Source organism: Molossus molossus, unplaced genomic scaffold, assembly GCF_014108415.1.
Source record: "Molossus molossus isolate mMolMol1 unplaced genomic scaffold, mMolMol1.p scaffold_m16_p_12, whole genome shotgun sequence".
Lineage (NCBI taxonomy): Eukaryota > Metazoa > Chordata > Mammalia > Chiroptera > Molossidae > Molossus > Molossus molossus.
Genome location: NW_023425347.1, coordinates 32,136,479 through 32,162,145, shown reverse-complemented (window position 1 = coordinate 32,162,145; position 25,667 = coordinate 32,136,479). Strand labels below are relative to the sequence as shown.

At 38.2% G+C, this 25,667-nt stretch overlaps 1 protein-coding gene across 2 annotated transcripts in view; it reads right to left on the bottom strand.

The window, feature by feature from the left end:
• Positions 1-5,047, bottom strand: part of HFM1 (helicase for meiosis 1) — a 93,950-nt gene extending 88,903 nt beyond the window's left edge. Inside the window, exons 1-2 of one of the 2 annotated variants that reach the window (XM_036256706.1) lie at positions 4,949-5,019; positions 982-1,094 (exon numbers count right to left, since the gene is read on the bottom strand). In XM_036256706.1, the coding sequence (XP_036112599.1) occupies positions 982-1,094; positions 4,949-5,019 (184 nt within the window). Of the gene's footprint in view, positions 1-981; positions 1,095-4,948 lie in introns of both variants that reach the window. The other variant, XM_036256707.1, reaches the window with a different exon arrangement.
• Positions 5,048-25,667: the final 20,620 nt, after the last annotated feature.

The window sequence follows — 25,667 nt, the reverse complement described above, 5'->3', positions numbered from 1 at the left end:
CTTATTAGGGCTTCAATTTGCTTCACCATTTATCTATATATACTGTGGTATATATGTATTATATATTCTGTATATTATTTGACACAAACAAAAGTATAAATATATATTTGCATTTATAAATATGTATTTAAATTATGAAGTTTAATAAAATGTATATAAATGAACCTACCAATTTAAAAATCAAAATTTTGCCAACAATATTACATTAGATCACATATACTGTTTGAATGTGCTTGTTTTTTAGGTTTATAAAATGATGGTAACAAATTACATATGATCATCTGATCTTGTTTTTTTCACTCAATATTTCAGAAATCTGGTTCCTTAAACTGGAGGATCCTACTTTTAGTAAAGAGCAAGGCAAAAACTAAATAGCAATGACAGTTTTAATAGTAAGAGAAAACAAAATTCACAAAACAATAGAATGTGTATATATAATAGTATATTGTGTGCATATAATATGCATAGGTATGTATATGTATATAGAAAAAAGAAAAATGTTTTAGATTTTCAGATTTGGTGAACACTATTCTAAATAAAAGAAGTCTCTAGCCCTGGCCGGTTTGGCTCAGCGGTTAGAGCATCGACCTGTGGTCCTGAGAGACCCGGGTTCGGTTCCCGCTAAGGGCACGTACCTCGGTTGCAGTTTGTCCCTGGCCCTGGTCGGTTGTGCGGGTGGCAGCCACTCGATGTGTTCCTTTCGCATCGATGTTTCTCTCTCTCTCTGTTCCTCTCTCCCCCCCCCACTCTACCTGAACAAAAAATGGAAAAATGTCCTCGGGTGAGGATGAAAAAAAAAAAAAAAAAGAAGTCTCTAATTTTCATTTTATTCCATTAAAAATAAAAAAAATTACTCTCCATAATAAAATTAAATTTAAAAAATAAAATGAAAAGAATTAATATTGTAAAGTGTTACTTGATTTTTTTACATTGACATGAGCTGCATGGGGTTGGCTTCACAACAAGCATGTGATAATTTACCTAAAAGTTTATGATTTTCTATTTCTTCTTCTAATGCCTGAGTATCTGGAATTTCTGAAACCAATGGAGTAGGTGGGAGAAGCCAATCCAATGATTTTCCATTGCCTAGAAAGCTATATAAAATATAAAAATGTAAATATATATGTTAATAAAATATAACATCAGAAACTATGAATTTATCAATTAAACATCACTCAATCACAGACTCTTAAACATTCTGTAAACTTTCTATGGTAACTTTGATTTATCCCTATATAGCAGTGTTCTTGATCTTTCTTCCTTGTGTGTCATAGGATTAATGATGTCGCCACCTACATAAAGGTTATAACTCCATCTCCTTTTCTCCAATTCAAATGCTTGTGACAGGAATCTTAAATATATGCCAATATTTTTGAAAAGGTAGCAAATCATTCTGAAACTTTAGCACCTTAACTATTACAAGTGACAATTACTTTTGACACACCTCATAACTAATCATGGGTCATCAGTGTAAATGACACCAATGAATACCATTCCTGGTATTCTAGCATATTCCTAAAGCATTATTACAAATTAATGTCCTAACCCAAATATTCTTGGTCCAAAACCATCGAAAAAAAAAACACAAAAAAATCCAAGAAACCAGCTGAAACTGACAATTACTTTGTAAACCTACAGTAATTGATGAGATTATTACGACCTTGTTGGCCTTCATAACTATCTCCTTATCTTTCAGCTGTGATCCTATTAACAGGTAATGCTTTAATGTTTTCTTTCCAATCAAAGTTGACTTGGCCTTCATTAAAACAAAAAGCTAAGTGTTAGATGGCAGGAAAGAAAGTTGAGAAAAGTACCACATGTCAAGTCCCAAGGCTTTTTTGGGGGTTTTTGTTGGTGGTGGTGTTTTTATCCTCATCTGAGGATATTTTTGCATTTATCTTCAGAGAGAGTGGGAGGGAGAGAGGGAGGAAGAGAGAGAAGGAAACATCAACAAGAGAAAGACACATCCAATGGTTGCCACCCACATGAGACCCAAGCAGGGCCAGGGACAAACCACAACCAAGGTAGGTGCCCCTAGCGGGAACTGAACCCGGGACTCTCTGGTCTGTGGGCCGACGCTATAACTGAGCCAAAACGACCAGGGCTCAAGGCCCAAGGTTTTTATGATTTGTTTCTTATCTCTTCATTTAGTATTTCAAACTCTTGAAAGTGAGAGACTCCATCGTCTTCTTTTCTGCATCTCATAGATCCTAACATAGCTACTACGGCTCTATTTTCCAAATCAAAAATCTGTAACACATTATCTGACAATGTCTAACAGAGTGTCTGACAAAAGGCCAAAGCATTTGCTGCAAGTCAAAAGAACAATGAGATACCACCTCACACTTGTCAGAATGACTAGCATCAATAAATCAACAAACAAGTGCTGGCAAGGATATGGAGAAAAGGGACCTCTAGTGAACTATTGGTGGGAATGCATATTGGTGCAACCACTAAGGAAAACAGCATGGAGGGTCCTTAAAAATTAAAAATAGAACTACCTTATGACCCAGCAATTCTACTTCTGGGTATACATCCAAAGAAACCCAAAACACTAATTTAAAAGAGTATCTGGCCCTGACCGGTTTGGCTCAGCGGTTAGAGCATCGGCCTGTGGTCCGGAGTGACCTGGGTTCGGTTCCTGCTAAGGGCATGTGCCTCGGTTGTGGTTTGTCCCCGGCTGCGGTTGGGTCGTGTGGGTGGCAGCCACTCAATGTGTCCCTTTCACGTCAATGTTTCTCTCTCTCTCTCTCTCTCTCTCTCTCCCCCTCCCTTCCTTCCACTCTATCTGAACAAAATATCAAAAATGTCCTCGAGTGAGGATAAAAAAATAAAATAAAAATAAAAGGGTATCTGAACCCCCATGTTCATTTGCGGCATTATTTACAATAGCCAAGATATGGAAGCAACCTAAGTGCCCATCAACAGATGAGTGAATAAAAAGTAGTGGTATAGCCCTGGCCGGTTTGGCTCAGCGGTTAGAGCGTCGGCCTGCGGTCTGGAGAGACCCGGGTTCGGTTCCCGCTAAGGGCACGTACTTCGGTTGCAGTTTGTCCCCGGCCCTGGTTGGTCGTGCGGGTGGCAGCCACTCGATGTGTCCCTTCACTTCGATGTTTCTCTCTCTCTCTCCCTCCCTCTCTATCTGTACAAAAAATGGAAAAATATCCTCGGGTGAGGATAAAAAAAAAAAAAAAGTAGTGGTATATATACACAACAGAATACTACTTGGCTGTAAAAAAGAATGAAATCTTACCTTTTGTGACAGCCTGGATAGATCTAGAATGTATTAAGTTAACTGAAAAAGTCAGACAGACAAACATAAATACCAAATGATTTCATTTATATGTGGAATCTAAAGAACAGAATAAATACATAAACAAAATAGAAACAGACTCATAGATACAGAGAACTCATGACTATGGGGTGAAGTTCTGGGGAAATCAGACACAAGCTTCCAAAGGTGCTCTCCCAGTGAATAACATGAGATGTACTTAATTACCTCAGCAACAAGTTGTGACAGCACACATGAAATGATGCCAATGAGGAAACTTCATTAGAGACTCAATATCCAGGGTTTTTACTGGGGACTAATCACGTGGGCATCCCCTCTATGGCACATTGCAGATTCCCAGGAGCAAAGCAGATGTTCAGTATAAACCATATTACTTGTATAAACAGTTTATGCACTGTGAGCTACTCTTATCAGTTAATGGTGGGAAACTTCCTAAAAATCTGTTTTCAGACTCCAGCTAAAGGCCAACTTTGCAAGCAAGCATTTTCAAGGATAGCAATTTAGGCCTAATACATCAACTCTTTTCTGTACAGAGACTATTCCAGCAAATCCAAGAAAGATGATAACAAGGTACAAAAAAACACATCTAGCACCTTAAAAATTAAAAATGGAACTACCTTATGACCCAGCAATTCTACTTCTGGGTATATAGCCAAAGAAACCCAAAACACTAATTTAAAAGAATATCTATCTGCACCCTCATGTTCATTTGCACCCCCATGTTCAACTGTAAATCTTCCTTACAATTTCCCTATTTTCCAGAGCTGCCATAATTTCCCCAGCCGCTCAGAATCCAAACCATAGTATAATCTTTTACCCAGTATATACAGACACCTACCAGGTCTTATTGCATCTTATAAATTTTCTTGAACTCATCATTTACTTATATTTCTACTGTCATTCTCCTAATCAAAGCTCTAATCAACTTATGTTTGGTTGAGAACAATGGTGTCTTAACTGCCTCACCGCCTCCAGGCTTTCTTTCTCTAATATAATTTACACATGCCTATCACATTAATTTGGAATTCTTTTAATCGTATTATTCCATTCAAAATCCTTCAGTGGTATCCAAATAATGCCAAACTTCCAAGTCTTCAAAGACCACATTACAGTTTTAACTCTCATACATGTACCTTATAGTCCAGACCAAAGTGAGCAATGCATATACAAATAGATAATGTATCTATCCCTCACCTATGTTCAAAAACATTTCCTTTATTCAGCTTGCCCCTGTACCTGACCCTACCATCACATTTACCTATAGAAGTTCAACTGTTTTATTCACTTATTAATCTATTCAATAATTATTCACCGAGAAATAAGCATTGGGCACTGTTCTAGGCACCAGAGCTTATATTCATTCAAAATCCAGCTCAAATCCTACCTTCATGAAATCTTCCAGTTCCCTAAGATTTCCTTCTCCCCTCCCTCTTCAGTACCATTTGAATCTATCATATTTATCACAGTCTTCCTTGTATTGATGATAGATGATAGACAGACAGACAGACAGATAGATCTGTTACCTCCTCTAGATTGTAAACATCTAAGGGTTTTGTTTTTATTTCCTTTTACTTTGATAGAGAAAATTATAACTCCTTAAACATCAAAAAAGCTTCAAGCAATATACTATGTCATCATTCTTGAAGGTAGACTTACTTTTCATCTTCATCTGCTTTTTCAAAAAACAAATTATCCAAGGAAAACAAGGAGTCATTTGATTTCGACATGTTAGAAACTGGATTTTGTCATAAATCTAAAAAATATAGAAAAAGCAGTTTATGTTTTATTTACAAATATGTAAAAAAAAAATGTTTCAGCCCTGGCCGGTTTGGCTCAGCGGTTGGAGCGTCGGCCTGCGGTCCGGAGAGACCCGGGTTCGGTTCCCGCTGGGGGCACGTACTTCGGTTGCAGTTTGTCCTCGGCCCTGGTTGGTCATGCGGGTGGCAGCCACTCGATGTGTCCCTTCACGTCGATGTTTCTCTCTCTCTCTCCCTTCCTCTCTCTCCCTCCCACTCTATCTGTACAAAGAATGGAAAAATATCCTCGGGTGAGGATAAAAAAAAAAAATGTTTCAAATACATAAACTATAATCATAAATTTCCCAGAATAACCACAGATTACCTTCCTAGATGCATGTCCTGCAACTTCCTCCAAAGCACCTCAATATTCAAATACATTATTCTCTGTTCTCCACTTATTCATTCATTTCACACTTGTATCCTGCTCTTCATACTACACCAATGCTGAGAATGTGTTTTCTTTCATTCTCCATCGGGCAAATTTCTACCCATCCTTCATGGTGCAGGTCAAATGTCATTAATCCTTCAATGGCTTCTCTGAATTTGTTCTCTTACCCGAGACAGAATTAATCACTTCTTTGGGGTTTTTATAATACTTTGTTCATACCATTATTTTAGTTAGGATAGTGCATTTTATTGTGAATGTGTGTGTCTCTAACAATATCCTATGTACAAATGCAGGGACTTGCTTCAAAATACAGTTGGAGAGCCCTGGCTGGTATTGCTCAGTGGTTGGAGCATTCTCCCATGCACCAAAGGGTTGCAGGTTTGATTCCCAGTCAAGGGCAGGTACCTGGGTTGCAGCTTCGATCTCAAACCTGGATGGGGTGCATGCGGGAAGCATCTCACATCTATGTTTCTGCCTGTCTCTCTTCCTCCCTCTCTCCCTTCCCCTCTCTCTAAAAATCAATGGAAAAAATATCCTCGGGTGAGGATTAACAAAATATATATTTATGGAGAGGTAAAAGGGTATTGACGAAACAAGACTGGCAATGATTTGACAATTGCTAAAGCTATGTAACAGGTATATGGAGTTCATTATAATGTTCTGCCTATATAGGTATGTTTGAACTTTTCAAAAATAAAAAAAATTCACAAGTTTAGTATACATTCCATAACATATGTTAATGTTTGCATTCCTTTTTAAAAGATAATTTTCAGCCCTGGCTGGTTTGGTTCGGTGGTTAGAGCGTCAGCCTGAGGTCCAGAGAGACCCGGGTTGGATTCCCGCAAAGGGCACGTACCTCGGTTGCTGTTTGTCCCCGGCCCTGGATGGGTCGTGCAGGTGGCAACCACTCGATGTGTTCCTTTCACATCGATGTTTCTCTCTCTCTCTCTCTCTCTCTCTCTCTCTCTCTCTCCTTCTCTCTCCCTCCCATTCTATCTGAACAAAAAATGAAAAAAGGTCCTCAGTGAGGATAAAAAAAAAAAAAAAAGAAAATTTTTACATTCAGAGATGTTATCTAAAGGCTATAAACATTCAACGTTGGCTCCTAGGAATGTAATAAAAATACAGGGCACAACAAAGCCTCAAATTTGATAAGAAACAGTAGAACCATTTCTACACACATGTACTGCTTCCTTCACATTGCAATTCTTACCCTTGAATGTGAAAACTACATCTCAATTTTCTTCTAAATTCTCAAACATAATAGAAAATTCTGTATAACAAAATATGAATCAGGTGCACAAATCATAAAACATAAATCACAATTCTGTTTATTCTGTGATAGTTAATAGCCTACTGCCAATCTTAGGATGAAAGCTAAAATCAAAGAAACTGTATGGGCGCCATCTCGTGGAGAAAACCATATTACCAAATCAGATTTTTTTAACTCCAATTTTCGGTCCTCCCTGATGTGGGATGTGACACATAATGGAGAGTATGTAGAGGGAAGAATGTTTCCACATGCACCTTTTGACAAAAGGCTACCAAGAGGGCTACATTTGTGTATACTGTATGTTGTAAGGGTTCTCATTGTTTTAGTTATTGTGTTTTCCCCCTTCCATCTGTTTAACTGCCCTCTTCATTTTTCTCAATATATTAATCACTTAGTCACCAAAAAAAAAAAAAAAAAAAAAAGAAATAGTAAAACAGAAACAAAATAGTATGGTTCTTTAAATGTCTAAAATCATTTTGGACTATATTAACAACAGAAGCCTAGGATAACAGGGTGGGAGGCAGAAAGGAGTCACTCAGAAATATGAACAGTGTCTTCAACATCTATACTTAAGTAAACAATTTTGGAATTTGAAAACAATTACCTGATCAAGTATAGGTGAAAATGCGAATCGTGTTTCTATATTATCCAAAAGGTAACAAACAAAAAAGTTCCCTTTCTAGTCTTAGAAGAACTATATAATTTTAAATAACAACAAAAATAAATTTGCAAAATTAAAACTCACCAGACCACTTGCATATGGCTTTGCTACCAGGATTTAAGTAGAAATCTTAAGGCTACCATGTTTGTTCGAATTCTTTATTCTAAAAGAAAGTGCTTTACACTTTTACTCTCGGAAATATACCCCTTATTTCAAGAAACCCTGCCCTGGCCGGTGTGGTGGAGTTGGTTGGAGGTGGTCTGGCACACCAAAAACGGGGTGGGTTGGGGTGCATGGAGGAGCCCAGGGATAGATGTTTCTCTCTCACATCAATGTCTCTCTCTCTCTCTCCTCTCTCTCTCCAAAACCAAAACACCACCAAAAAAAACCCTCTTCAGAAATTGGTTAGTCACTGAAGAAGCCGAGACCAACATTCGCTGGAAAAACCAACCATCACAAATGAATCATGGTTGGGAACCTGACCAAGGAAGAGAAGAAACGTGGGAACAAATTCCCCGACTCCCTGGGACGAGGGCAGGGAGAGGTCCCCACGGTCGGGCCCCTGGTCCCCACCACCTCCCCCGGGCACCCACGGGCCGGGACTGAATCCGGGGTGAAGCCAAGCGATCCCTGTGGACTTCCCGAGGCAAGTCCTACAGCCAAGCAAGCCCACTGCGGGCGCGCGGGGCAGGCAGGGGCGCCGGGGCCTGTGTGCGGCCCAGCACCCGAGCGTGGCCGGCCATCCGCCCCGGAGCTCCGTCCTCCGTCACACACACCGGCCACGACACACGCGCAGGCCCTACCAGCTCTCGCCCAGGGGCGGCACCCCTGGAGGGAGACACAAGGGGCTCCGGAAACTACCAAAGACGCAGCTCCGCCAGCTGTGTGGGCTGCCGTGGCCACCGCCACGCGCGCGTGAGTCAGGCCCAGGCCTCGACGGCCTCTGTCGGGGATGCGGCTGAGGCAGGCAGGCAGGGCCGAGCCCCGCTGTCCACACTCACCGCCGTCCGCGGCCCGCACAGGGCCGGCTTCGAAGGTCCACACTGCCGGAAAGGCTGGCCGGGTCTCACCTCACAGCGCTGGTTCTCGGCCCTGATCTCGCGAGAGTCTGGCTCCCACCTATTCCGCGGGACATCCGGACTCCTGGGTCTCACTTCCCGCGGGAGTTGGAGAGGAGCGTGTATTCCCGGCCCTGGGCCCGCAGCCTGGCCACGCTGGTTCTAAACAGTGGTCCTCAGCATCCCCAAGCTCTCCCTTCCTGCCTCTCCTTTTTCTCTCCAAAGGTTTATCATTAATCGTTGATACAGTGCTGGCAGTATACGGTAGCCTATTAAATAAGGCCATAGTATAAGTTAAATAAAGATTTTAATCCTGGTAACCTCTGTTAGGACAGGGGTCTCAAGGTCTGGGTGGTTCTTATTAAATGTCATTTTTGCTAAATGTTGAAATGTAGCCCAGCATTTGGGGGATGCAGCTGTAAACAGAATGGTCTTGGCAAGAACTGAACCCTACAGAATAAGCATAGTCAACTGCAAAGAAGAAATCAACATGTAATGAACAAAATATTGTATATAAGCAACTGGCTAAGCCTGTCTTCCAGGAGATTGGAGTTTTGTATGTGAATCTCCCATCTTTTTTTTAACTTGCTGCAAGTAAATAAAACTACAGAAATCACCTCTGTAGACCAGCAATTTTCAACCTTTTTTATTTCACGACATACAAACTAATTACTACAATTCTGCGGCACATATATTTTACCAATCTAAAAAAAAAAATAGGCATAATTTTTATTCATTCACACGAGAGCTATTTCTGAATAGTGAGGTATTGCATGTTTTAAAAATTCTTGTGGCCAGGGCGGTTTTCTCAGTGGTTAGAGCGTGGGCCCTCAGACCAATGACTTGCGGGTTCAGTTCTGGTTCAGGGCATGTACCTCAGTTGCGGTTCCTCCAGGCCCTGGTAGGGGTCATGCGGGAGGCAACCAGTTGATGTGTCCCTCTCACGTGGATGTTTCTCTCTCTCCCATGCTCTCACTCTATCTAAAGATAAATAGAAAAATATCCTCAGGTGAGGATTAAAAAAAAAAATTCTTGTGGCACATTGATTGAAAATCACTGTGTAGACAACCACATCTGAATGGAACACCCCAAGGGGAAAACACCTTGTGTTCTGTAATGCCTCTATTTTACTTTCCCTATCTACAAATCTGCCTATCTTAGGTACCTCATAAGTGGAGTTATATAATATTTGTCCTTCAGTGTCTGGCTAATTTTAGTTAGCATAATATTTTCAAAGTTCATGGATGCTAATGTATCAGATTATCCTTTTTAAGGCTGAATATTCTATCTATATGCCACATTTTGTTTGTCTAGTCATGTATAGATAGACATTAGTGTTGTTTCCAGTCTTTTGGCTATTATGACTAATGCTGCTATAACCATTGGTGTACAAATATCTGCTCTGCTGGAGTCCTTGCTTTCGGTTCTGTAGATACATACCTAAGAGTGGAATTGCTGAGTCATACGGTAACTCTAAGTTTAATCTTCTGAATAACTACCAAACTGTTTTCCACAGCTACTGTGTGACTTTATATTCTCATTGTAGTACAGGAGAGTTCCAATTTCTTTACATCCTTAACAACAGTTATCTTCAATTTTTTACAAATAATAGCCATCCTAGTAAATAAGAAGTGGTATCTCGTTTTGATTTTGATTTGAGCATTTTTTGACTGATGGGAATTTATAGTTAATGACTAATGATGTTGAGCATCTTTTCATGTTCTTAATGAACATTTGAATATCTTCTTTGGAGGAATATCTGTTCAAGTCCTTTGCCAATTTTTTTTTTTTTGTGTTATTTCTATTTTTATTTTTGAAATATAGTTTTTAATATTCTCAATATTAATCACTTGCCAGATATATGATTTGAAAATATTTTCTCCCATTCAATACATTGACTTTTTGCTTTCTTTTTTTATCCTCACCCGAGGACATTTTTCCATTTTCTGTTCAGATAGAGTGGGAGGGATAGAGAGAGAGAGAGAGAGAGAAACATAGATGTGAAAGGGACACATGGAGTGGCTGCCTCCTGCACGCACGACCCAACCAGGGCCGGGGACAAACTGCAACCGAGGCACAAACCCTTACGGGAACTGAACTCAGGTCTCTCTGGACCGCAGGCCAACTCTCTAACCACTGAGCCAAATGGGCCAGGGTGACTTTTTGCTTTCTTGATAGTACCCTTTGATGCACAGTAGTTCTTAATTTTGATTAAGTCCAGTTTACCTATTTTTCTTTTGTCACCTGTGTTTTTGGTGACATCCATGAAGTCATTGCCAAATCCAATATCATGAAGATATTCTTCAATGTTTTATTCTAAGAGTTTTGCAGTTTTAACTCTTAAGTTTAGGTCTGTGATCCATTTGGGACACCTCATAGACCAACAAGATGTGTTTATTTCAAGTAAAAGGGGTGTGTGTGTGTGTGTGTGTGTAGGTGTGTGTAGTTCCCAGAAAGACTGGAAGAGCTCGAAAGACAATAAGTGTTTACACCACAGAAACAAGATAGATTTTTACTAATATAACTGATGCCATGGGTAGTCTGGCTCATAACTTCAACATAACCAAAATATTCTCTACTTTCTAATCTCCTTTTAAAACTCTGATCAAGAAGAGTTGATATGGAAAAATTAGTGCAGATGGCTTTAGATAAGCAGAAACCAAGAAATATTAAAGTTTCAGGACTATTTTTCTCTGGATGACAGCCAGCAATGTGTTGTCAGGCTTAGAGGAAAGGTAAGATTTTTTTTTTTTTTTTTTAAAAGGTAAGATCAATTCTGAAAATTGTAGAATTAATGTCTGAGAAAAGGAAAGAAGAAATATAATCCGTCATGATGGGATTCTTGGGAGGAAAGAAAAGTTCAAAGAGTTATGCACAATTCTGTGTGGAAGAGTACAATGGTACCTATACATTTAATAGATAAATAGTAAAAAGATGAATGAATGAAAATCAAAGGATAATTTTTCTTTAGGGAAAGATTTAGCAATTCTCTATGTAACCAAGAAAATAAAATGCATAAATTGATTAGAAAGTAATTCCTTGAGTTCCAACTGTTACAGAGTATGTTTAATTGTGAGGCAGAGGAGACTTGTATCTGTGTTTCGGGAGATCTGTTTGGTTTTCAGGCAGAAATTGACGGCTCCAGCCTACATGAATTTAAAGTACCTTCTGTTCTCCAAAGCCAAGACTGTTGATTCTAATGGGACTGCCAGATGAGGTGTTCCGATTAGACCAGAACCGAAGCATCCCACAGCCACAGCCAGAAAGAGTACATAATTACAAAGAGTATAAACTTTCCATAGAAATCAGTTGATAAAGATTCAGTATTTAATGCCTGTTCTTTGTGTAATTACATAAATAGAGTCTAAAATATAACAACACAAACCCTGAAGTAAGAAGCAAACATCCCAGAACAGAAACTTTGGAACAAAGAGCAGTGTTCCATACTGGAATAGAATTATTTCCTAACTAAAAAATAATACCAGTTTTTTCAGAAGCAGTAAATGGAGACTGGTCACCAGTGTATATTCTTTATGGCAGTTGTATTTAGATTTTTGTAACAAATTATACATACTTCTCCTTATAGAATATAGTAGGTTTAGACATTCCTACCAAATTCTTCTGCCATTATAAAATTCCCGTGTGCAAATGGGATTTAACATATTCCTTTGAGAGGCTAGTATCTAAGTGAGGTGTACTCTATAACTATTATAATTAAGATTTTGGCATACAGAATCGTATATTAAACTATCTTAGTGAAACATGGAATACATTATATTAGCAAAATCATTTAAAGGAACTTTTAAAAGCCACTGACAAACATTTTAAAAAATATTTAAATGTCAGGAATCGGAGTATAAAACGGATTTTAAGAACAGGCATTCTTGGTTTTGTTTTTTAATCTAAAAAAATAATTGGCAAGATCTTATAGTAATATGATCAAAGACTAAAATTAATATTGTTTATATGTTGTTTATAAATTAGATAGTTTTCGAGGTAATATAATTTCGTAGTTAATAATGAGATTTGTGATGTTACAAGTAACCAGTTAAGATGCTGGACAGATTGGGGTATGGACAGAATAACAGAGGTAAGAAACACCATGGAGAAGCAGGTGTAATGCATCTGCCTAGAATCCTTTCCAGGAAGGGGAAGGGAGTGGTGAGAGATGCTCTTGCAACTGACAGATCATTATTCATTTGTGATATACATTGAGTTAGGATGCATTTAAGCATGGGTTATCTCATGTTTAAAGGTCAAAGCATTAGGAAAGGACAGTGCATATAATAGCATATATTTTAACATTTTTGATGATCCCTGAAATGTAGCTATATCCATGTCTGCCCAGAGGCTGAAGCCACCACAAAGAGAAAATAGATACATTAGTTTTCCCACAACAGCTGACACCATTACTGATCACCGAAGAAGGAAAGAGGCTAAATCTGAAGATGTTTTCTAGAAATTTTGACTGTTCATGGCTCCCAGCAGGCCTGTAAACACGAGATAGCTTTCTGGAGGAAGAGTGGGCATGTTGAGCGGGCATGCATAAAGAATAAAATTAACTCAGTGCTGAGGTTAGGGCTCCCCTCACCCCCAGTCCTGGGCACCCTAAGACTCATTTGCATCCAGGAATCAGTAGACAGCAAAAAGCAGCAAGAGAAATTGTATGGACCAGGCTATGAGAGGCAGCTAAGCGATGCTCACAGACCATTCCCAGGACCTGGGCCCATTACACCTTCCAGAGTGAAGGTCCTGCCTTGGGAGAGATCTGGTAGACTCAGAACAACGCATTGCCCAGGCACAGGTGGTGATATGGGCAGCAGAACTGTCACCATGGCTGCAGTGGCAGCCCTACAGTAGGAGCTGTGAAATCAGCCAGGAAAGTGAGCCCGGCTAATGAAAAGTATATGCTATTTATAATAGTTAATAGAACTGATAACCAAAAGCAGGGGAGTTGATAAAGCTTCTCCCTTCAGTTATCAGCTGGGAAATAGAGAGATGGATAGGTGGAGGGTACCAGAGAACCTGGGATTCCAACAATTAGGGGGCATGGTTTCAGAGCAATAATTTGTGTTATCGTCTTTGGTGGGGAAAGAGTAACCTGCATTGTCTAACTCAGATTAGTGGTCTGTGAAACACCAGTGTCACAACAAAATCTATACAGCACTCTACAGTTTACAAATATTTGTTCACTTAATGGATGGGGAAAATGATGTGTGTGCATGTCTGAGTGAAAGGGCGAGAGAGTAGATGAATTGTGTATGTGCATTATGGGGAGGGTAGAGTGGGACCAAATGGATGGAGAATAAATTATATATTTAAGCAGAAGGAATGTTGTCTTTCCACTAGTAAATAGAGTAGTGTGGGTCAATGCAAGTCCAAGTGAAAGCATTCTGGCCAGGAACACACTCCAAAAGGCAAAGACTGTGGACTTAAAGAAAATACATGAATATTGGGAGGGAAGTAAAAACCCTATGAGCCTAGGAAACAGCAAGTAAAGTAAGAAAGTGATTAATATGAAAGTGAAACAAGTTAATGTGTATTGTTAGAATGTTTTTAGATAACTGTGGAATAAGAGCTGTCAAATTGTAAGGTGCAGTTGAGCATTAGGAACTTTATTCACCTATTTTATGTCTTTCTTAATCGACAGAACACTTATAGCATGCTATCCTAAGAAAAATAAATTACAGAATTAACTCTAGAAAAGAGTCCTGCCAAACGCCACAACCTGTGTTCACACTTGCTCTTCCATTCACACGTACAGGAATGGGCAAATGAGCAGTAGAAAACTGCTTTTTCCAGCTGGATGCTTTGTATCAAAAGTCATTTAGAGAACTTTTTTTTTTTTTTATCCTCACCCGAGGACATTTTTTCTGTTTTTTGTTCAGATAGAGTGGGAGGGAGGGAGAGAGGGAGAGAGAGAGAGAGAGAGAGAGAGAGAGAGAGAGAGAGAGAGAGATGGATGTGAAAGGGACACGTCGAGTGGTTGCCACCCACACGACCCAACCAGGGCTGGGAACAAACTGCAACCTAGGTACATGCCCTTAGCGGGAACCGAACCCGGGTCTCTCAGGACCACAGGCCAATGCTCTCACCGCTGAGCCAAACCGGCCAGGGCAACTTTTGACTAAATAAATTATTTGTAAGCTATAATCTGTAATATAGAGAATTAGAAATTTTTTTTCTGGATAGAAGTACCACAACCTTGCCAGGGTGTTCAGTTGGTTTTCGTGTCATCCTATATCCCTAAAAGTTGCAGGTTAGTTTCTCAGTCAGGGCATATATACCTAGGTTTCAGGTTTGATTCCTCAGTCGGGACAAGTACAGGAGGCAACCAATCTCTCCCTCTCTCTCTTCCTCCCTCTTTAAAAATCAGTTCAAAAAAAACAAAAACAAAAACACATCCTCGGGTGAGGATTTAAAAAAAGTACCACTCACACAATTTAGCTGACATTTTCCCCAAGTCAAAAAATATCCTAGAATTAGTTGTTTGATTTCTAATACAGTAATTTTGCTAGAACTTCCCTATACCTGGTACCTGGCTCTTTCTAAAAACCATACTATTTCCCCTGAACAGCAGTTGTCACTGATTTTTTCATTGTTGTCGCTGTTTAAATGTTGCAATTAGAAAAAGCATATTTTAAAAATATCTCTGGCTTTGAATAAATTCCCATTTTATTTGCAACATCTGCTGTTATGTAGATCAAACAAAGTACACAGAAGACATATCTTTTCTTAGACTTCACTCCCAAGCAACATCTTTTCCAACATATTCATATACACAAATCACATAAAATATATATAGCAAAGCATCTTCTAAACAGCCCTGAAATTTTTAAATTTTTTATTTCTTCCAACCTAACATCTGAGCTGCCATATGTTTTAAAATTTTCCAACTCATGGAGATTGCATAGCAAGTTACAAACCTGCATGATCTAAAGTACATGACTGGAAAAAAATCTGTAACATCAGAAGTTAGGGGTCATTGATCCACATACAAATGAAAAATGTACCCCCCCCCCCACAAATCTGGTTTAAAAAAACTAAATTTTTTTAAAGTCACAAAATGTTGGCTTTTTAAAAAAGCCTTGGTCATTTGTACGCAGAATGCCTCAGTTGATTTATGTTTCCTAACAAAGTCTCTCAGGGTTTTCTTGAGAGCTTGTTTGGAGGTTCTAGCAGGGGAGCGCAGCTACTCGTATACCCTTGACCGAAGACCGGTCCTCTCCTCTGGGGGGAAGGTCGTCCTCTTCGACCGAGCGCGCAGCTTCGGGAGGGACGAACATGGATCGGTTGAGGGAGGAGGGGGACACCCGCCTAGCCAGCCAGATCAGCCGAATCAACCCTGGCGATCAATGGGGTGACAGATGTCGCAGCCAGATCGCCCTCACATCCTCTCAGGGTTTTCTTACCTGTGCTTTCATTTCTGGGTGCTAAAAATGAATAAAATCTTAGCCCAAATAAAAAATTCCAGCTCTCTTATACTGACAAAGCTACGGTAACTGATTTGCTTAAGATCAAAGAGAGAGTTACTCCCTAACATAGCCAGAGGACTCACATTTCTCTATACCTGGTCCTCTGCTGTTTCTAAAAACCATACCATTTCCCTTGAACAATGCTTAATAGATAATATATAGCACATTGCATTCAGGTTTGGTTGATTTATTTTATAAGAAATGTTGACAAACGAAAGTGGGTTCAAAGGATAGAAAACAGGAAGATTAAGAGCCCAAGACTTAAAGAATATCTTGAAAAAGGGGCGAGGGGTGATGACTTCAGGAGAGGTAATACATAATACGGAGAAGAAAAGACTAAGAGGAATATGCTGTCTCTTTTCAAATATTTGAGGGAGTCTTGTACTGGAACAAATAATTTGTTCATACATTTATTGCCATGGTTTCAGAGGGCAGAACTGGGACAACAAAATCGGGGTCGTTATTGACTGAGAAATAGATTTCAGCTACAAAAAACAATGTAAAGAAGGTCTCAATTTTTTTATCAAATGTATTGATAAATAATTTATGTACAATATATCCATTTAACATATACAATTCAGTGAGTTCTGACAGTTGTATACATCTGTGAACTCACTATCTTAAAAAAAAAAAAACACAACAGAATATTTCTGGCATTCTCAATATTCTTTCTTCCCTTTACAGCCAATTTCTCCCTCCACCCTTGGCCACAGGCAACAAAGGATCTGCTGCCTTTTTTTTTTTTTTTTTCTCAGGATTTCTAACTGGTTTTTAGAGAGAGAGGAAGGAAGGGGGAGAGAAACATAGATCAGCTGCCTCCTGCACGCCCCACACCGGGGATCCAGCCCCAAACCAGGGCATGTGCCTGACTGGAAATCGAACCCACAGCCTTTCCATGCACAGGACAATGTCCGACCAATTGAGCTACACTGGCCAGGGCTGATCTGCTTTTTTGTCACTGTCATTTGCATTATATATAAATGGAATCATACATCATGTACTCTTTTGTATCTGGTTTCTTTTACTCAGACTAATGATTTTCAGATTCCTCATTATTGTTTTGCATATTGGTTGCATATTACCTTTATGTGTAGATTAATATTCTATTGTATGGCTATACTATATTCTTTTTATTCATTCAACAAATGAACATTTGGGTTATTTACAATTTTAGATTATTGTGAATAAAGTTGCTGTGAACATTTGTGAAGGTTTTATGTGTCGATGTGTCTTCATATCTCTTGGGTTTATACCTAGGAGTAGAATTAATAGACTGTATGGTAGATATCTAACTTTATAAAGAAAGTTCCATATTGTTTTCCAAAGTGGTTATACCCTTTTACATTCCCCCTAGCAGTGTATGAGAGTTCAAGTTAATCTACATCCTCATCAGCTATCCTTAATGTCAGTCTTTTTCATTTTATCCTTTCTAATTGGTGTAATGATATCTTATTATGGCTTTAATTTGTATTTTTCTAATGACAAAGTTGAGCATCTTTTCATGTACACAAAATAGACATCTTTTATGAGATGTTATTGAGTTGTTAGTCTTATTGTTGAGTTGTAGAAATCTTTATCAATCCGGAACACCAGTCAGTCCTTCGTCAGATATAAGATGGAGAATATTTTCTTCCATTTTGTTTGCCCTTTCATTTTCTTCATAGTGTCTTTCAAAGAAAACCTACTTCATTTTGATAAAGTCCTATTTATAAATTTTCTTTTATAATCATGCTTCTTGTGTCTTACCTAAGAAATCTTTGTCAACTTGGAGTCTATTTTATTTTCTAATAGTTTTACAATTTTAGCTTTTCCCTTTAGGTCTACAATGCATCTAAATAAATGTTTGGTATTGTGTGAAGTAAGGGTCAAAAAAAATTTTTTTTTTTTTGGTCCATATAGACATCCAGTTTTTTCCAGCTGTGTTTATTAATGTTTTTGCTTTTGCATTAAATTGCCTTGGGCACTTTGCTGAAAGCAATTGACCATATACATATTATCCTATTTATAGACTAATTCCATTCATGTATATTTCTATATGTTTATTTTATATGCATACTTATACTTTAAGTGCATCTTTATGTTTAAAGTACATCTCTGGTAGTCAGCAGATGGTTAGTTCTGCTTTTTAAGCCATTCTGATAATCTTTGTTTCTTCATTGGATTGTTTAAACTATTTACATTTAATGTAATTATTGATATGGTTGTATTTAGTTCTATTTTTTTAATATTCTGTTTGTCATCTCAATTTTTTGTTTTTCTCAGCTGCTTTTCCAGCCTTCTTTCAAATAATTTAAATATTTTTTAGATATTTGTTTTAATTTGTTTGCTTTTTAACTATACCTCAACATTTTTTAAGTGGTAGCTCTAGTTATTACAATATACATTCTCTATGCCACCTCCCTCCACTGTGACTGTATGAGCTTTGGAACAAAACATCCACACACAAAAATGGGGAAGTTTATTACAGTTATAAAATTAACAACGTCTGAGGATCTAATGTACAGCCTGGTGATTATAGCTAATAATACTGTATTACATACTTAACTATTTCTAATAGAGTATATCTTATTTCTTTTTTTTTTTTAAATCCTCATCCGAGGACATTCTTTTTGCATTTATCTTCAGATAGAGTGAGAGGGAGAGAAGGGGGAAGAGAGAGAGAAACATCGATGTGAGAGAGACACATCGACTGGCTACCACCCACACGACCCCAACCGGGGCCGAGGACAAACTGCAACCGAGGTACGTGCCCTTAGTGGGAACCGAACCCGGGACTCTCTGGTCCGCAGGCCAAAGCTCTAACTGCAGAGCCAAACTGGCCAGGGCTAGAGTATATCTTAAACGTTTTCACCACATAAAGGAAATGGTAATATGTGACAGGATGGAGGTGTTAGCTAATACTCTGGTGGTAATCATTTTGCAATATATAATTGTATCAAAACACATTGTGCACCTTAAATTTATGCAATGTTATATTTCAATTATATCTCAATAAAGCTGGGAATAAATGAATAGGGAAGTTTGTTTCAGTCACATGGTCAAAGTTTTGCCTTCAAATTTGTCTGCCTTTGTTCAGTCTCCAGAATCCTTATGTAGTCATGTTTTTCTGTGTTTTGTCCAGAGCATTACCACTGTTATTCATAAAGGGACTGGTTTGTTAGATACTCAACTTCTTCATACCAAAAGCAAACCAGGACTTACTTAAATCTTGTGTATTACTAAAATGTTGGGCCCAAATATGTGATTTCCTTGCATACAACCAGATTTGTCTTTTTTTTTTTTTTTTTTTTTATCCTCACCCGAGGACATTTTTCTATTTTTTGTTCAGATAGAGTGGGAGTTAGAGAGAGAGAGAGAAACATCGATGTGAAAGGGACACATCGAGTGGTTGTCACCCGCAGGACCCAACCAGGGCCGGGGACAAACTGCAACCGAGGTACATGCCCTTAGCGGGAATCGAACCTGGGTCTCTCTGGACCGCAGGCTGATGCTCTAACTGCTGAGCCAAACCAGCCAGGGCGAGATTTATATAAAACTTTCTTAGGATATAGTTAGTGACAACCCAAAAACAGATTACTGTTCAGTAGTTACTCATGTACTCTAAATGACAAAAATCTCACTTCTTATATTAACAGTTCTTTACTTTAAGTATATTAGTATGAACTTTCAAAACAAAATTTTAGGATAATTGCACCATGGAGTTACTCTAAAAAGGAACTTCTGCCTTCGTATTTTTAAATAACTATATGTCTCCTGAGATTCAATGAGTTTACTCATTTATAATTAACAGTTTGACTTTGGAAAGAAGGGGGACAGAAAATCTTAAAGCTATAGATTCCGAAATCTTGGCTATTTAAAGATAAGTTAGAATAGAGAATAAAACTTCTCTAAAAGTCTAGTAGTTTAAAAAATTATAATTTTCAGAATTTGAGAATATTTTACAACAAATGGTGTACACAACTCTGATGTGAATAAAGGTTCTGTTTTACTCCCTCTGTACTCACTGGATGGATACTTAGATGTCCATCAAAATTCGTTTCTCCTGTCTTCTAAACAAAGTTGTAATTAGACCTATCTAGCTAAAGACAACAGATGTGATTCTCGCCTGCAGGTAAGTATAGCTACATGACTGAGTTGTTGCCAATAAAATGTGATTCAAATAAAGTGTGTCACTTCTGACTCAGACCTTAAGATACATTTTCTTTCCCACCAGCTAGAACTCATAGCGACCTAGTTTTAACCATGCAAGTGGCAGTAATGCCCCAGATGAAAGCCCAACATTATAGAACATGGGTCCCTAAATGGTCAAAATCAGTAGGGCTGTCTGCCAACCTGGAACACTCACTGCAGACTATGACGTGAGAGAGGATACATTTTACCTTCTTTAAGAAATTGTATTGTTAGGTGTTTTTGTTTCAACAGGCTAGTCTTAACTTAACTAATACACCCTGCGTGTGGTCTCAACTCTTCTAGGTGACAGTCCAGGCAGGGAAAATAGTCTAAGCAGCAGATTCTGCTATTGCTCTGCCCCATGCCCTTTCACACACGGCACCAACTGTAAGGTTCCTTCCATACAGCTATGTCAGTTGATTGAACAGTGGAACGATGTAGTTAGAAGTTATTGTCTATAGTAACTTTGACCAAGGCCAACATAAGAAATAACAGATATGTTCATTCCCAGAAACTCTCTCAAATGAGAGGGCTAAAATTAACCATCTTAAAATTACTCACATTCTTCCCCTCCTGACCTCATTCTTTGTCTCTGGCACAAAACCACCCAACTTCTCCCCAGACTTCTCTCAAAGGAAAGTTAATAGGCTCAAGAGCATCGTTTTGAACAACTCCAGAAGTTTCCATACACATCAGAGTCCAATTATTGTTTTCTACACTTGTTTTTCCCTGTCACTGTATAATGTTATTACCATTAGGTACAGGTCCCAACTCTGGGATATTAGGAGGTGGCTGTAAATTTCATCTTTTCCTGTAATAATTGAACTCTTCTTGATTAAATTTGTACCATGTTCTTGACTTTCCTGACTCTTGACAGCAAAAGAATGCAAAATAGTTCATAGTCCTGCTTGCTTTGTCTCCCTGTTTTGTCTGTCTTAACTTAGAGTCTCACTGACCTGTACAATATTTCATGAATTGACTAACTTCCCATATACTCTGTTTCAAATACTTAATCTTGGTATATCCTTTCCTCTAATGCAGCAGCATCTCCATTCCAATTTTTCTTTTAGTTAATACCTCCTTCACAATAACATCTTTCTCCCAAATCATAAGAGGACATTTCTTTTTCTAATTTCACTGTATATCTTTGAATGCAATAGGCTTCTCGATTAAGATGCCATTTTGTCACTCTTCTTGTTAGAATTCCCATTCCCCACACCTTTCTGAGCACTTTTATTTAGTTATTTTTCAATATGTTTTTATTACTTTCCTAGAAAGACAGAGGAAGGGAGAGGGAGAGAGAAAAACATGGGTGTGAAGAGAAACATTGATCATCCACCTCCCACACAATCCCATTGGGTATGGAACCTGCAACCCAAGCATGTGCTGCACAGGAGACGCTCAACCAACTGAATCACACTGGCCAGGGCTGAGCACTTTTATAGTGACCTTATTTATGGCCTTTCTTGGGCTCCACTCCAGATGTATCAGAGATGGCTGGAGGCTAATCAAATTTCTTTGCTGTTTCTCAGCCCAGAGCTGGCTATACTTCCTAGTCCCATTGTGTTTTATAAGACCTAGTGACTAAATCCTATTATACAGATAGAAGAGACGTGTCATCTTGGGACCAAGGTATCTAAAAGACAGTGTGCCTTCTGCACACTCTGTTTTTGATCCTTGCAGGCCAGATGGAGAGGCTCGGAGAAGAACTCAAGGTCCAGAAGAAAATGAAGCCAGAAGACAGAAGGAGCCTGGCTCCCTGAAACATCCTGTGGAAGGCCATCTGCCAAACATCTAATTAGCCTGATAAAAACAAGAAATAAATTTTTGTTATTTTAAGCCACTGAGATTGGGTGTGGGGAAAGGGAAAGAAACTGTTACTACATTATAGCTTAGCCTACCCTAACACACCAAGTAATTTTTCCTTAGTTATACCTGAATATCCTTTAATTCAGATTGTAAATAAAAATAATTATGTAAAATAACTAAATCACACAAAAATTAATTTGAACACTAATTTTTCTTAATAGGTTGTTACTCAGGTTGTAATCAATGATATTTCTCACTAAGGAAAGAAAAATATTAGGAAAGTTTCAATTATTTTTTAAGTAAATGTTTTAATTGAATTATAACATATATACATACATAAAAGTATAAAAGTCTTGAGTACAAAACTTTATATTTTTCTACAAAGCAAACACCCTGTATTACCAACCCCCTGATAAAATAATAAAATGATTACCTTCCTGCAAATGTAACTTCCATAGATTAGTATTGACTATACCTAAACTTCATATAAATTAAATTGTATAATATGTACTCTTATGCAACTAACTTCTTTTGCTCAATATTATGTTTATGAGACTCATCCATGTTGTTGCATGTAGTATATTTGTTGAGTTTTATAGCTAGCTGTCTAGTATTTCATTTTAATAATATGCCAAACGTCTTTCTTTGTTTTAAATAAAACAATTTTATAGAAGAAAGAGAAAGTGTTAATATTTTTATTGACCCTTTTCAAAGAGAGAGGGGGAGAAAGAGAGAGACACATTGATGTGAGACCAAAACACTTTATCACTTGCCTCCTGCACGCCCCCACTAGGGACAAAGCCTGCACTGCAACACGCTGGAAATCGAACTGGCAACCCCCCAGTGCATGGGGCTTTGCCAAATTTCTTTAAGCATTCTTCTGTTGATGGACATTAAATTAGGAACCAGCCCAGACACCATATATGCCAGCACCTTGATTTTGGGCTTTCCAGATTCCAGAACTGAGAGAAATAAATTGTTGTTTATAAGCCATCCAGTCTATGGTATTTTGTTATAGCAGACCCAACAGACAAAGATAGACATTACGATTGTTTCCATTTTGAAGCTATTACAATAGTGTTGCTATGAACGTTCATATACATGTCTCTTGGTGTACTTATGAATGTATCTGTCTACTATATAACTAGAAGTGGACTATCTGTGCCATACAATAGGCACATGTTCAGTGATAGCAGATACTGCCAATCCATTTTAAAAATGGTTGTACCAGTTGATCTTCCCTCTAATAGCTCCACATCCTAGCTAATTCATTGTTAATTGTCATTGTTAATTGTTGTTATGTCAACTATTCTGATAGGTGTGAATATTTATCCCATTGTGGGTTTTTTTTGTTTGTTTTTTATCCTCACCTGAGGACATTTTTCCATTTTTTGTTCAGATAGGGCGGGAGGGAGAGAGAGGAAGAGAGAGAGAGAAACATCGATGTGAAGGGACACATCGAGTGGCTGCCACCCACACGACCAACCAGGGCCGGGGACAAACTGCAACCGAGGTACGTGCCCTTAGCGGGAACCGAACCCGGGTCTCTCTGTACCGCAGGCCAATGCTCCAACCGCTGAGCCAAACCAGCCAGGGCTATCCCATTGTGGTTTTAATTTGTATTTCACTTATGATTAATCAGTCTGAGCATCTTTTCATGTGTTTATTGGCCATTTATATAATCTTTTTTTTTTTTTTTGTAGATGTGAAATGCCTGACCCAGTTTTTTTACCCCTCTTTTTCTTCTTTCTTTCTTTCTTTTCTTTTTTACTGATCTGTAGGCATTCTATATATATTCCAGGTATGAGTCTTTTGTCAGCTACATATGCTATACATGTTTTTTCCCAGTCTGTGACTTGTATTTTCGCCCACTTAACAGCAGTGTCTCTTAATAAACAGAAGTTCTTAATTTTAAAGATGTTCAATTTATTCGTATTTCTTATTTTGGTTAGTGCCCAGTTTGATAAATCTTGGCCTACTCCAAGTTCACAAAGATATTCTCCTATGTTATCTTTTAGAAATATTATTACTTTGGTTTGTACAAAACTGATGGTTGTGTATTGATTTTGCGTATGGATATTCAATTCACCTGGCACTGCTTGTTGAAAAGAGCACCTTTCCCCCACTGCACTGTGGTGGCACCTTTGCCTTTGAACTTTATTCTGTTCAATTGGACTATTTGTCTATCATTGTGACAAGACCACACTGTCTTAATTACCACTTTAGACTAAGTCTTGTTATTTGGTAATAAAAGTTTCCCAACTTTATTCTTTTTTAAGACTTTCTTTTTATATGTGTTTCCATATAAATTTTTTAAAATTTTTTGTTTATTAATTTGTTTTTGTTACAGATGTTTTTCATTTCCCCCCCATTGACACCCTCCTCCCTTTCCCCGCCCCTCCCCCCCTCCCCAGCTTTGTTGTCTATGTTCGTCGGTCATGCATACATGCATGTAAGTTCTGTGGTTTATCTCTTCCCCCACAAACTCCCCTCCTCTGAGGCTTGTCAGTCTGTACCCCACCTCTGTGTCTCTGGGTTAATTTTGTTCAGCAGTTTGTTTAGTTCATTATATCCCACATATAAGTGAGATCATGTGATATTTGTCTTTCTCTGTTTGGCTTGTTTTCCTTAGTATAATACTCTCCAGGTCCTTCCATATAAATTTTAGAATTGGTTTGTCAACTTCTACCAAGAAATCCTGCTGGGAGTTCGATTAACAATGCATTGAATCAATGCATTGATTTGGAGAGAACTGAAATCTTACAATACTGTTATCAGATGATTTCCTGATTATTAATTTATATTTTAATTTTTATTGTTTTATGTTTTATGAATTGGGATATTAGTTCCATGAGAGCAGAAGTTTTATCCATTTTGTTTGCTGCTCCATCCCAGAATGTAGTACATTGCAGATTCTCAATAAATATTTTTTGAAATAGTTAATTAAAGGTCTACTGAGTTGTCATTTTTTTATCCTCCTCTCCTCCTTTTCTTGGTCAATCCAAATTATATGTCATTTCCTCAGGGAAACCTGTTCCTGATCTCCAGACTAGGCCAGGCTCCCCTTCTTATCTGTCCCGTTATGACATCCTGTACTTCTCTTTCTTAGCACTTACCTGCATACGATTATACAATAATAATACTTATTATATGATGTTATTTGATATATAGTTATTATATAGTTATTTGATATCAGTCCCCCATCTAGAATGTAAGTTCTGTGAGTACAAGGATCAAAGATCAAGTCTTACTTTTTCATTCACTGCTCTACTTCTAGGACCTGGCCTGGTACTGTGCACAGGCAATGTAGGAAAAAAAAAAAAAAAAATATATATATATATATATATATATATATGTGTGTGTGTGTGTGTGTGTATTTATATATTTATTTTTATTTTTATTTTTTTTCTAAAAGAGGCCTAGACTCCCTCTGCTGTTTATTAAGGCCAATGCTTTAATATCCTAATATCAAAAATGTCTCTAGATGATTTCTGCTGCTTTCATCCTCTGGATTATTTGGTGAACATTTTCTACCAGATATCCTGGGGTAGAGAGGGGGTCCTTCGTGACCCTCACCCAGATTGGCGAAATCAAAGACTCTCCTAAACTGGAACTCAGGAGACTATATTGCTAAGAAAATTTGAGTAACTGGTGCAGTACTGAGTTTGGCACACTTCTTTTGATTACATTTATGACATTGCTGCTTCTTTATCTCTCTGCACTCCATAATTTTTGTAGCACT